Below are 14,157 nucleotides of genomic sequence, written 5' to 3'. Positions count from 1 at the left end.
TCCAAGCAAGCAGTTGGAGGCGTATGTATTTTTTTAGGACTAGTACAAATGCCCGTGCGTTGCACCGGGCAATCTTTTTTTAAAACCTGCTCCTCTCGAGTGCCACTATGTGCCACTTCTTATATCCAAGACAAATGTCGAAAATAAGGTTGCCCTCATTCGCTATAAGGTGAATATGCCTTCGTGTTGCCGTAGTTGAATTATCACGAAGCAATGCTTTAGTTTGAGGTATGAGTCTGCTCTTCAGCCACCTCCACAAGAAAACCTAGATCGCCTCTCCTCCTCTTGCCTCCGCCATGGTACATTACCGGTCAAAACCCACGCAGAGCCGTCGGCGACGAGGACGTCCTTCGGAGATGTTGTGCCCTGGTGGGCCGTGCGATGGAGGGCCGGTTACTGCGTGTGCATTGGTGGGTGGTCTGGGTTGCGTCTCAACTCCAGCGTGTTGGCTACCTTCAGTGGCAGCCCGACCTAGCCTGGTCATTGGAGAAGAGGGCTACACGACGGGATCCTAGGCGGCGACGGGTTCTCAGTTGTCTTAGGATTTTGGACAGGGAACCGAGAGAGCGTGTCATCCCTCCGTAGGAATATGGTTTTCCGTGTCCTATCCCCGTTTCATTGTTGTGCTTATTCGCGGTCGAGGGTGTGTGGCCTGTGTCTCCGACAGGATTTTGTATGTTTAGGTTTCTGGGGGGATTTGTTCGGATTCGATCAATTTTCATGGTCTTGTAGTTTCCACATGCCCTTCTCACATTTTCCTATCCGGGGCAGCGATTTGCTTCACAAATTGCGACCGATGACATCTCCTGATCTACATCAGCGACTTCTCGGCCACTGCTTCCATAAGCTCCTGGTCTGAAAAAAGTTTGATCCGTCTAGGTAGAGGCTCATAGGGATGCAGGAAGAACAAGAGCTCGGCTCCCCAGAGATTTGAATGTTTTTCCGTACGGGTGAGTTTGTAAGGACATGTGTCCGTTAATATTTGGCCTTAGGCCTTTTCACAAAGAAAAAATGATTTGTTGCTTTTTGGACAATTATGTATGGACGTGAAGAACATACCCTAACGTCCTTCGTCAACGCCTACTTCAACTTTGCACTGCCATCGGATGGAATAGTACTCGAACTAATCATACTTACAAAGCATGGCAACCCATCTTCTAGCTTACACTTCCTCTAAATCTCAAAAACATGCACCTGCTCTGAACTTTTGAACATTTACTCTGCTGCTCTTAATTTGCAACTGCTTTTCACATTCAGATTTCAGTTAAATGAAAAAGGAGTGGAGGGGAGCAGATTTGCGACAGAAATATGACTGCTAGAACAGAATAATCTCTCCCTCTCTCTCAGTATACACGCACATATGCACAAGCAAGTAAATCGAACTACAAAACTGAATGAACCACACCTGCAGCCATACTTTTGTTGCTACCAGGCCAGCCGGAGGCGAACACGGTGGCACTGGTGGCGGCTGACACCGCCGATTTTGGAGCTATAGCCTGCGGTGGACAAGCTCACGTACCTTCTCTGGCTTCACGGATCTCGCGTCCGCCTTTCCCCGTTCCCCCCTTGGCTCCTACCACGTGTCCACGTCTACCTCTGCTTCGTCGCTGCTCCCTTCTCGACCCGGCGAAGGAGGGGGAGAAGGAGGTGGCGCGTGGAAGCCTTCAACTGGAAATTAACAAAATGTCTAGTTAGAAGTAACGACCCTTTTATTATCTTATTCATAATCAGACCGTACTCTGAACATAAAGGGCATGTGATCCTAGGACATGAAGCACAACCATCTAGCTAATGGAAACACTCAGCATAAGCTGAAGTAATTCTGTAATAGTACTTACATATTGCTCCAGCCTATATCTGCAACCTTACAACTACATATATCCATCTCCTCAAGCACCATAGTTGACCATTATTGGGGCTTCACTGCTCCTGGCAACTTGATGCTAACTCGTAGAAACAGTGTTTGGTCTTATTTTGTAATTGACAGTTATATCATTAGAATATGCAGCTCTGAGCCTCCAACACCTCTCTAGAACAATGAAGGTTTTTTTTCTTGCATTATTCTTAGTTTGAATGTAACAAAATAATCAAAGAATGGAACATCCAACAATGATTTAAACAACGATTTTGTGTGAGGTTTCCATGTGAAAATAATTTTGTTATTCAGACAAAGAATATGGCATGTCTAAAAGTGGTCCACCTGTACTGTAATAGCCTACTTGGCCTAATATCTATATCGAGTTATAGATAAAGGAAGATAAACCGACCGATTCAATAGATGTACCTAGAACTTCTTCCCAGGCGGTTGATGTAGGCATTAGTACAGAAGTTAGGCCAGTACTGTGGTAGTGATTCCTATTTGATCCGTGAAAAATATGCATCACTTACTTTCAACTCTGAGGTTGGTACTTGCAATTGCTGAGAAATTAAAAGATGGAAACACCGTCAAAAGCTGCTCAAAGAAGCTTATGCCGTAGTTCGTACAGACAACCATATCGATCTGATGAAAAAAATAGGATTCGATAAATCTAGAATATCTTGCTTCATCGATAATCAAATTAAAGTTCAAATGGCACAAGAGATTGTTGAGGCCCCATTTGCCAATGCAACCTGAAAGGCAGAAAAGATGAATTAGGAGGAAACATAAATCACATTTAACTGTCTAAAGTTTAAGAAGGTGTGATGTGGTTACCAAACAAACTATAAATCAGTACCAAAAATAAACTAAGCCCTAGTTGATTGTCGTTTTCACGAAATAACATAAAAATTGCAGTGATCATACCATTGAGTAATAAGCAAACATATAGTAATAAGCAAACATATCAAACATGTTGGCACAAGGTTTCCATTCATAAACCACAAATTGATTCTCTCCCCCGCACCTTTCTTCCTCGGCAATCGTCGGATGTCACATCCACCATCGAAAACCACACTGCGAACCATGAAACTACAGTACATAAATTATGACAGATGGAGTATTATTACTTTGAAAGACAGCTTTCAGGCAAAGCAATTAGCAGCCAAACGAAGTTGTTAGTTACTACATCAATGGACCAAACGCCTTCAAGCTATGAGACCCCTTTACCTCAACATTTTTTTCTTCCCACAAAAGCAAACGGCACGGACAAGGACAATACATCCATCTCCCTGTTGCATTGTCACAAATGTACAGTCAGTTTAATATAAGCAGAAAGCTAATTACGGAACATCAGTGGACTATTCCATAAATGAATTCTCAACCTACTATCAATGCAACTACTACAGGAAGCAAGGAAAGAAATGAGCGATACACTAATTTCAACATCACAAGGAGCCGCATGAGAAACCAATCTCCAGAAGCTTGTCTTACCAATCCTACAGAATAACCATCATTTGGAGCCTGTCGGAAGAGAATGCATCACTACAATTCTGCACAAAAGAAACCAGTATTAATCTCCATTCAAATTTATTTTTTCTGAACTCTCTCCATTTTTTGAGTTCCACAAAAGACATTTCATCGATGCAGAAATACCAGGTGTCTACCACCACCTGTCATTATAGATGGGTAGTCTCCTCTGATTTGCCTAGTGACGTAGAACCACCATACTTTCCTGAGTTTCTGCAGCATACAGAACTTAGTTTTGATGCATATAAAATATTGTATGGACTATGAGGTCATTGATGCAAGCTATACAAGTTAACTGTTTCTTTTAGGAGAAAACTGAGCACAACTAAGCACTTACTTTTCTTATCGAATGACTTTTTTCAGGACTGTTTGCAGACATGTATTGCCTGCTGGATTGGGACATCGATGCATACAACATGTCCATTGGTTGGCCTTGATCGGGCAGGATTCGGCCATGCCACACGCCTACCTGAATCGACACTATTGCAGGCTTGGACTGTCAAGTGATCGGCAAGGAGTCGCGCAGGCCTCCTACAGCTTGCTTGACACAGTCGATGCTGCCTGTCTTCGGTTGCCGCTCCTCGTGGTGACTCCCTCTACCTCCAGATCTAATGGCAACGCCTACTGCCACCGTTGTCGGGGCCTTCGAGGCGCTCCATGAGCTCATTCCACTCAGGCTAGGGGTGCAGTAGCTCCAACTCGCTTAACTCAATTTTATCATCATTTCAACAAAACGAAATAACTCAAATTATTGGTACTCATGCACACAGGGCAAATTTTGTTGCAGAATATAGTGTAGGACATTAAAGACGAACACTTGTTAGAGTGACAGATGCCGAGTCAGAATGATCCTGCAAAGTTAGAAATTAATCGTATAGACCGCTGATAGTAAATTGGTTATGTGGTCTTGCAAAGTGGAGGAAAATAATTTCCTACTGATAGGTTATCTGATTTGACAAAATGATGAGAGATATAGACACATCCAGCCAGCGACTGGGTCACTGGGAGATGAACTGCACGTATACAATAAATCAAAACAGTGGAGTGGCAAGAGAGGGATTAGAACCACGACCGTGAACATGGAGTTGGCGACGAAGCAAAACCAGGAGATCCTCCTCTGCCTCGTTGCACCGGCAGGTGGCGGCGGTGGCCTCGATGACGGCCGAGGTGCGCCACCTGCAAGGACTTCGCGCCGCCACGCCGGATCCCTCTGTCTCCCGTGCCCGTCCACCATCGCCCGGCTCCGGCAAGCTCCTGCCTAGGTCGCTGCGCCGCCCCTCCTTACTCCCTCCTTCTCTCCCTCACTTCCCTTCCTTGCCTAGGAGCCTCAGACTCCATGGATCCGCCAGGGAATCCGCGCTCCGGCCATCCTCGTCGTCACTGGTGACCCCACCTCGCCGCCGGCCTCCTGATCCGCCTCCCCAGCCCCTGCCGTGCACGGATCCGCCCCCTGCAAGCTCCAACCGCTGCCGCCGATCTACATCGAGCCGCCGCGCCGCCCCCAGCCGCTTGAGCCGCCGCATTGACCCCGTCCCGATTTAAAAAGGATCACGGGTTGAATACTCCAAACCACGGGGTCTTTTGTGCAAAAACAAAGCATTTTTCCTGATCCGCTAAAGAAGGGACTGCGGGTTGATTTCATAAAAACAGAGGGTCTTTTCTGCAAAACGGCCGGCGACGTAAGACCGGAAGCAGTCGCTGGTTTATTAGTAATATATATAATAGGGAAAGATAGTTTCCTTTTTAAGGATTAGTTGGAGGCGTATGTATGTGCAGGCCCGTGACCAGGTCAGGCCAACCCAGTTTATTCACAGCCCGGTAAGGCGGAAGAGAGTGTCTTCTACTGGGCCAGGCCAATCAGCGTCCTGACTCTCTGTGCGCTGCTCTTTTTGCAGCGAGTTTTCTTTCTGCTCATTTTGTATTTTTACGGTTTCCACCGGAGTTTTACTCAGTGTTTCTGTACAATGCTCCGAAATTTTGAAATATATTCGTATACAATTTTATGAATTTTTGAAAAATTACATGAATTATAAATGTGCACAGAAATAGATAATGTCTATAAAATTATAAATGTTGGCAACTAAAAAATCCATGAACAAAAAAATATTCGTTAATTTTTCAATTTGTTCATGTAATTTTTATGAAACGGTGCCTATAAAAATGTTCATGCTATTTTAAAAGCTTTATGAATTCTTAAAAAGTTAACATGTTTTAATATAAAAACATGGATCCTAAAATTATGTAAAAAATAAATTATATAGGGATTTAAAATAACAAAAAAGGGAAAAGAAAAAAATGAGAAAAAAACAAAATAAAGACACCGGAAAAGAAAGTCGCCAAAAAACTCAAAGAACCTAGCCTAACCCAAAAGCAACAAGAGAATAAAAGCCTTCCAATATAAATTGATTGGACTGCGACAATATAGCCGATCATAACCCAGTATAACATCATTGCTTTGCAATTTCAGTAGCTTGAATGTGTGTCATCCTGACATTTTGACGCACATAGCATCAAAAAGGATTTTTCTTGGTGAAAACCTCAAGTAGTATCGTATGGTTGATTGACCCCTCCGACCATGTGGTGTGGCCCATTCCAAATCACCTTATGTTGCTTCAAGCAAAGCCATTGATACGTCACAAACATATTTATTACTTTTGTATGGCTCATGCCATCATTTTATCATTCATGCAAAAAAGTTTATGTTTATTTGGACTAACATATAAATAGAGTTCCTAGTGCCAGATCCTATTTTTGAGTGTTGATTTCCTCATGGAAAACATGTATTTTTTACTTATTAAAAAGACCTAGAAAAATATGAGGCCGATTTTTTTTTCAATATAAAGCGAGAGGAACTAGATTTGGGTGAGGAGGCCCAAACACCCAAACCCCTGGCGTGCTTGGAGTGCACGTCTGGGTATTTTAGAAGGCTTCTAGTACTCTCCTTTTTCTATAAGCTTTTCTCCGAAGTTTTGGACCCGCCCTATTGTTAAGAGTATCGAAAGTTATGGATCTTCGTAAATTAATAAAACGGTAACAGACCACATATTTTAGAATCCACAAATAATTCCCCTGAAAGTCCGATCCGATCTCGGGGAAGGCTTTCATTCTCCACAACCAAGGCTACCAAAACCAGAGGGAAATCCGTTTCCCAACCGGGGGGGGGGGGGGGGTCTCTCCCCTTCCCTTCACCCGACGGCAGAATGTTGCTCAGGGAACCATCGTTGCCTCCGACGACTTTTCCACCATCACCATCACCATATTTTTCCTTGTAACAGTGTGTTGACCATTGTAAAACCTCTTTAATCTACTACCAAGACATGATATTTGATACAGTAAATTATTTCCTATGGGTTGCTGGATTTTCTTTATGCGTGAGTAGTTATTTTGGCCCGCAGCGAGGGTGATCTAGTATGATTGGTATAAATTATATGTTTTGTTATGGTGATGTCCTCTTGTGTTAGTATAGAGGTGCACAATTATATTGAATCACAGATGAGGGCTAGGAATGTGTTAAGATGAATATATGTAGGGAGACTGTAGTTACAGAATAAACGTTACCGAAGTGTATGAGTTATAAGCTATGGGATTCGAAAGGAACCCTAGAGGATAAGATTATCTTTGTGTTTTTACCTTAATAGTTATCGTTGTGGATTCTAGGTAAGGGTTCATTCATAAGTACATGTGAGTTAATACAACATGGTAAACACATGCCTCTCCTACATATCAATTTGTAACAAGCATGTGTATCGATTATATTATCGTAGGCAATTGTCCAGGGACAAATCGACAACCTCTTCCGCAAACACACACTCAAGCTCTCTCTTACCTTGTTCAAAATAACAAATAATACTCCTTCCATTCCATATTAATTATCGCAAAGTTAGTACAACTTTAGTACTTTAGTTATTACCATTGCAACATTTTTAGTTAGAGAGTCTAGGTAAAGCAACACTACAGTGCATAGATAGTTCTGTAAGTGTGGCATGCATAACTTGAGAGAATAGGAAACCTACATTTATCTTGTATGAGCTCATTAGTTTCACATTCATGTTGAGAAGTACTATAACAATTCCCTGCACTTGGAGGTTGTCATTCCTGAATCGTGATGACGACAGTTTTGGCGAACACAACATTTCCTGTGCTTAACAACCCAGCACATGACTGAACCAAGATTGAGCATTGAGTGGTAAACTCATTCATGCACAACCGATGTTATCGACATCTCATAATTGTGGGTTGCGCGTCTTGCATAATGCGAAGGAAATAAAGTCTTCCGCCTTGCTCTCGTTTTGATGGCGCTTCTCCGTTTCATTGGGAGGCGTGTGGAGGATGGTGTGTCCCCAGATCTGGTTCTTCAGATTTGAATTTTTCTTATTTAGGTTTGTCTGGTTGGAGCTGTTGTGTGGAGCAGTCAACGTGGTTGTGTGTCTTGGTACTCTGGCTCCAGTTCCGATCAACACAGGTTGGACAGGCGAGTGAACTACTAGTACCTCAGCTCCTTTCTAGTCCGTGTTTTAGATTTGTCTTAAATCAAACTTTGTAGACATTGACTAACTTTATAATAAAAAACATCAAACATCCACGGTACCAAATAAATAAAATATAAAAATATATTCTATGCAATGCATCTAATAATATTTCTTTGGTATTAAAACGGTGATATTTTTTTCTCTAAACTTGATCAAATTTTATAAAGGTTGACTTCAGTCAAAGCTAATATACAGAGGAAAAATGACAAAAGTGAGTACTCTACTTGAAGCACGCATCTCATCCAATGCGTGACCAACCTACCATTCTAGCCCCGTCATTGAATCGCCTGTGACCGGTCAACTGATCGATGAAGCAACAGTAGCTACGAAGCAGGTACTCACGCGCTCGGCAGCTTCAGTTCTTCCATCACCTGCTCGCCAGCTACTAGAGCTCTCACGTACGCCGCGTCTTCCCGGAGTTCCTCCCGTATATTATGGCGCTGCCATCATGCTTCGCCACATCAGTTCAAACAAGTCACAGCTCGAGCTAAGCTAGCTCGCATTACATATTTACATCATAGTCATGGCCCGCATCCTCGCCGTCAACGCCGTGACGGCGCTCTGCCTCCTCAGCTTCCTCCGCGCCTGCCCGTTCGCCGACGCCCGGCCAATGCCCGCGAGGCCGGTGAGCTCCGGGACGTCCGCGCTTGCACTGCCACCGTCGGCCTTCGAGGGCGCGGCGCACTGGCGTGCCGCCGACGCGGCCGCGAGGGCGGGGAAGTGGCTGCCGTACTACCGGTACGCAGGCGGCGGCGGCCTGCACTACCACCCAGGGTACCCGAAGTACCCGGGGTACCCGGCAGAGGGAAAGCCGATGATGTGGGGGTCGGGCACGCCACCGGAGCTGGGCGCCTACGCGGCGAGCGGCAGGCAGCTTGGGAAGTCGCCGTACGGCGATGAGACCCGGCGGGAGCAGGTCGCCATGTGGGCTTCGCTGCTCAACCCGTCCAAGGGGCCAACCACGCCTACCAGCTGGCTGCCGGCGAATGGCGGCGACGAGCCGGCGGATCAGGCCCGCGACGAGCCTAAGGCGTACGACGGCGCTGCCGAAGGGACGGAGATGGACGTGCCCCCGGGCGGCGGCGGCGTTCAGACCGCCCAGCAGCCCAAGTGGGGGTTCTACCCCGGGAACAAGAATGGCAAGTGAAGATGACGTGCGCGTGCCCGCAGAATTACTGCACTGGCACAAGACTGGATTATGCTAGTTCTTTGTCGTCAGAATAGATGTGCCTCGACGGCTATACAGAGTCAAGCTTACACAACTTTGACTGTAATATTCAAATTTTGACATGTAATCTCATGGGAAAAATCATCGGCAATACCAGATTACCAATGATCGAAGTTACTTTTGAAAGTTATGCTTTCTGTAAGGCTAGTCATAGTGGGAGGAACTTAGTAGTAACATCAATGCCACGTAGGACAAAAAGCTGATGTGGCAAACATTTAATGAGGAAAGAGGAAGGGGTGGTAACATAGCTAGTTATCGGAACATCACATATTCTAAGACAGTATGAATATATAAGCTAATAAATAGAGGTTTGCATGATGTTCCTCCCCACTATAGTGATGGTAACATAGCATAGGATAACGTGTATGTTACTGCTCAAAGTTCCTCACCACTATAACTAGCCTAAGACTGTAACACGTAGTTATAGAAAGGATTACATGATATAAACATACTAATTCTCGGCCGACCTATTTAGGGTGTGCTTGTATTGTGGCCAATGAACTCTAGCCAACTCTACTTCATTTTTCTTGTCAATGTTGGTCAGATCATGGGCAACCAAAATCTCAATCAAAATTTTGGCTATCCAATACTTTGGCGGGGCAACCTTGGGCATAAATCAAACAAACCCTTAGAACATTGTCGCTAATTGCCGTGTGTTCTGGCCTTGTTCAATTTTCATTGGGAGTGTACCGGGTCTTTGGATGGGTATTTCTTGCGCCGCAGAGGATTCGAACACAAGATCGACCGCTATAAAGCTCGCGTACCTACCAGCTGAGCTACCAGCCGTATCTGACCATACTGGAGCATCAAACTTAAAGAACCAAACACGCTGCGCAGATCCGAATTAGTTCAAAATTTTCGAAAGCAATTTTATTTTCAAAAACTGGAACGTTCTGTGAAACACAAACACTTTTCAAGATTGTGAAAAATATTTTAGAAAACTATAACATTTTTGAAAAACAGCTATATTTTTTGAAAAATCACGAACAATTTTTTGAAACGGGAACATTTTTCAAATTCCAATTTTTTTTGGAAAACACGAACATATTTGAAAATTCCAGAACAAAATTTGAAAACATGATTTTTAAGAAACTTGTGAACATTTTTTAAACTCCTGAAAAAATGAAAACGTGAACAATTTTAAAAATTTGTGATTTTTTTAAAATAGGAACATTTTCTGAACATTGTCAAAAATTTGAAAAGAAAACTTTCAAACATTTTTTGTAATAACTAGGACATTTATTGAAATTCCAGAACAATTTTGAAAATGCAAATAATTTTCAAAATTTATGAAAAATGCGAACAATTTTCTTAAACAGAAACATTTTTCGAATTTATGAACAATTTTTGAAACATGTACATTTTTTCAAATTTCAAATATTTTTTAAAAGAGGGACATTTTTTGAAAAAATTGAACAATTTTCGAAAGATGATCTTTAAAACAATAAACTTGAAAAATAAATAAACGTCAAAGCGAAAAAACAAAATTAAGAAAGAAGAAAAAGATATAAAATAGCTGAAAAAAGAAAAAACGAAATACAAAAAAAACCAAGCAGAAGCAGGAAAAACCGGTAAAAAAAACGGTTCAGGGAACCTTCTAGCAGGTTCCCAAAACCGTCTGCCTAGATTTTGTATAATGGGCTGGCCCATTGCTAGCGATGCGGGGCTTCCCTCTGTGCGTTGCGTCGACATTTTGACGCAACGAGCGGCGCATAGGGTTTTCTGGGTATTTCTGCTTTCTGTTTGGGCTCTGTGTATTCTAACGGGCTTTCAGGTCAGGCTTTTTGGGCCTTTGAAATTGCTGTTTAATTCATTTATTATCTTTTGTACATTTTATGGAGAAACTATGTTTTTAGATAAGCATTTTAAAAGTCTTATCTTTGGTCATGTATTTTGTAGTTCTATAAGCAGACATGACTAATTATTAGATTCATAATTTCTGTGTTGTTCTTTATTTCTTTTCAAGGTTGCACTTTTTGATACACTAAAGTTGCACATATCTCAACCTCTTCATTTCTCCCCTGGTAATACTGCGCAAACTCGTCAGCTGCCATGTCTACCTCATGGGAAAAATCATCGGCAAAACCAATGAGAAAATACCAACCACTTCGTTCATGTCAAGTTGAAACCAACCTGCACCGTTCTGGTGAGGTTGTTGCACGCGTAGCACACCGTTCCTGCCTCCCACTTGTTCCTCTACATACACGCTCCATAACGTCATGGGCTACCTCGTTGCTGCAGCGGTCGGCCGCTGGGCTAACCCAAGACGTCTTGCACAACACCATTGTTCGCGATGGAATAACCGGTGTGGTATCCTCTCCCATAACATTTGCGACGTCAATGGCAGCTTAGGTGCAAACCACGAAGCAGCTACCAATGGATCTGTTGCGTAGAACATGGTGATGTACAGGATTAAAAAAAGGGATAGGCGTAGGTGAGGCAGTTGACCTTTGCCTAGCCCCTAGACGTTGCTTAAGCACCCCCCAACCTATGCAGTTATAAAGTTTTGACTATCATGAGTGTATTTAGAATTTTGGATACTACATGCGCATATACTTAACTTAGAGCACCTAAATAAATGGACTATCAAATACTCCATTGAAATATGACCCATTTGATCTGTCAATGCGACATGACATGATTTCTCTCTGGAGTAGACAATTTTTTGCTTGTCTTTCCTAGACCTTTGATTATGCTCTAAGGGAAGCATTTGATCATTGACTAATGAAATATGTTGCTATACCGTACGACACATGCCTCTTCTACAACAAGGGTAGAGATGAGATTGTTTATTTCACGGTTACACTGTTTTGAATATGAAATATTTCGATGTACCCTACGAGATGTGCCCTTCTGTAACTTTAGCGTAGTATTTCTATGTTTAAATATGAATGATCAACCAATTCATGTTTTCTTTTAGTTTGTATCATTTTAGTCCATGGTTGCACTTTTTATACACTGAAGTTGTACATGTTTATATTGTGCAACTGACTATATACGAAGCCCGCAACCTATTCATGTGTATCATATTACTTATTATTATGTATATTCAAATTTGAATGATAAGTAAATTCCATGACTTTTTGTCTATTTATTTCTTGGTTGGACTTTTTAATATACCGAAGTTGCACATAATTGTTTTGTGCAACCAAGCGAATCTGAAATGTGCAACTTATGTAGTATGCCTATCCTATTAAAATATACAATATAAGTTTCTCTATATGAATGGTAAGTTAATGCATTTTTTCTTTTGCTCTTGCTCATGTTTTCTATTTGTTATTGATGACTTGTTATTATTATCTATCTACCTAATTTCTAATTGCTGTGTAATTCTAATGTTTTTAGCTAAACAATTATTTGCTTTAATGTAAAATTATAGTTTCTATTTTTCATGTTGACTTGGTACAAGTTGAAGTTGAGCATATCGATAGACATAAGTTGCACAATTTTGTGTATGCAACTTAAGATACGAAAAAATGCAGGATATTTCATGTTATTTGTTCAACTGGAGCCTCGTCGCGATCATCAAAATATAACAGATAAGACTTACATACAATGGAAACTGAAAGATCAAAAACCATTGTCAGCGACAGTTACCTAAACCGCGTGCAATCCAAGGTAGTGATGTTTGGACAATGATTTTTGACCTTTCAATTTTCCACTGTATGTAAGTCTTATCTGTTATGTATTTATTCATGCTACAGGTATTATTACAATAAATTTCAAAATTGTCTGCATCGGCGATAAACAAAGAGACCAGAAGTATTCTTCCTCTTTTAGTAAAGAAGGAAGGGTATGCGAGGTTCTGTTTCTGTCTAATCAAAGACGGACCACAGAGAGATGAACCCCAATAATGGCGTGAGACTTTGTCAAGATTTTTCTCATAAATAAATACGATCAATTATCACCAGCCACATGTCACCGTCAATGAGCTTGACGACGGCCTCCTGCCAACTGGCTGGCTCCATCCTCTATGAGCAGCTTTGCCCCTGCATGGCATGTGAGAGCAAGTACAATATTATGATGATGTGGGAGTATGTTTTTATGAGATGGAAGAGAGAGAAGATGAGGGAGAAGAGAACCACACTAGTACTGATTAACTGCCGGTTATAGCATGTGCTTTAGACAATTTATATGAGAGAGATGAGTCATGTATCAATAAAGTTGTTTAAATACAACTATTGTACTTAACAGCTATGAGCTTGACTATAGATGATGTTGCAAGATCATATAGTCAGCATCTGGATATACTAAGCAAGACATGGAGTATATTTAATAGAGCTTGAGAAGTGAGATGACGGCTCGTGAGTTGGCCAATGGCCAGTGCTCAGCGGGATGTCCCCCAGCCACATGCACATTGGCCGTTTTCCTGGCTCACATGTCACAGCGCTGGCCCTGTCACTCGCAATGAGGGAGGAAGAAAAAATGTGGCCAGGATTTGGAGGATCTGTTTCATGGCCGGGGAGGCCTCGACGATGTGGATAAACCCAAGTTGGCTAGACAGAATCCCTGATGCAACTTGAGTTCTCGCTGTCTTTGGAATATGCACGACGGAAAGCTATCCACCGGCCAAGTTGGTCGTGTGTGTGTGGATTTTCCTGGTTTTGTAGGCGGTCCCTGTGTTCAAATATTAACGGCATTATCGCCATGAATCTGTCGTGCTACTACTGCTATTATCTGTGTGTTGACATCGTGTCAAATATATGCAACTACATGTTACATGTTTGACTTGAGAAATTATAGTAGTGTTATTACAAGAAACCCAGCGGGGCTGCCTATTAAAAAAAAAGCATGCGAGGCTCCGAGCGAGAACCAGCAATTTTTTTTTTGATTTTCTTCATTGTTTTTTATTTCGATAGTTGAATTTTAATAACAATTGTCACTGATTAAAAAAATAAAAAAAATAATTTTTCCATGAATTAAAAGAATGTACATGAATTTGTAAAATACTTATGAATTCCAAAATTGTTTGCGAATTCAAAAAATGCCCATGTATTCAAAAATTGATGATGAAT

General features: G+C 42.0%; 1 protein-coding gene across 1 annotated transcript; it reads left to right on the top strand.

The window, feature by feature from the left end:
* The first annotated feature begins 8,401 nt into the window (after positions 1–8,401).
* LOC123116929 (uncharacterized) lies at positions 8,402–9,268 on the top strand. Its single transcript, XM_044537795.1, has one exon. The coding sequence runs from the start codon at positions 8,438–8,440 to the stop codon at positions 9,059–9,061; it is 624 nt and encodes a 207-aa protein (XP_044393730.1). The 5' UTR covers positions 8,402–8,437; the 3' UTR covers positions 9,062–9,268.
* Positions 9,269–14,157: the final 4,889 nt, after the last annotated feature.

The sequence above is a fragment of the Triticum aestivum genome, chromosome 5B (genome assembly GCF_018294505.1).
Source record: "Triticum aestivum cultivar Chinese Spring chromosome 5B, IWGSC CS RefSeq v2.1, whole genome shotgun sequence".
Classification (NCBI taxonomy): domain Eukaryota; kingdom Viridiplantae; phylum Streptophyta; class Magnoliopsida; order Poales; family Poaceae; genus Triticum; species Triticum aestivum.
The sequence above is the reverse complement of the archived record's forward strand: the minus strand, read 5'-3'. Positions and strand labels throughout refer to the sequence as shown.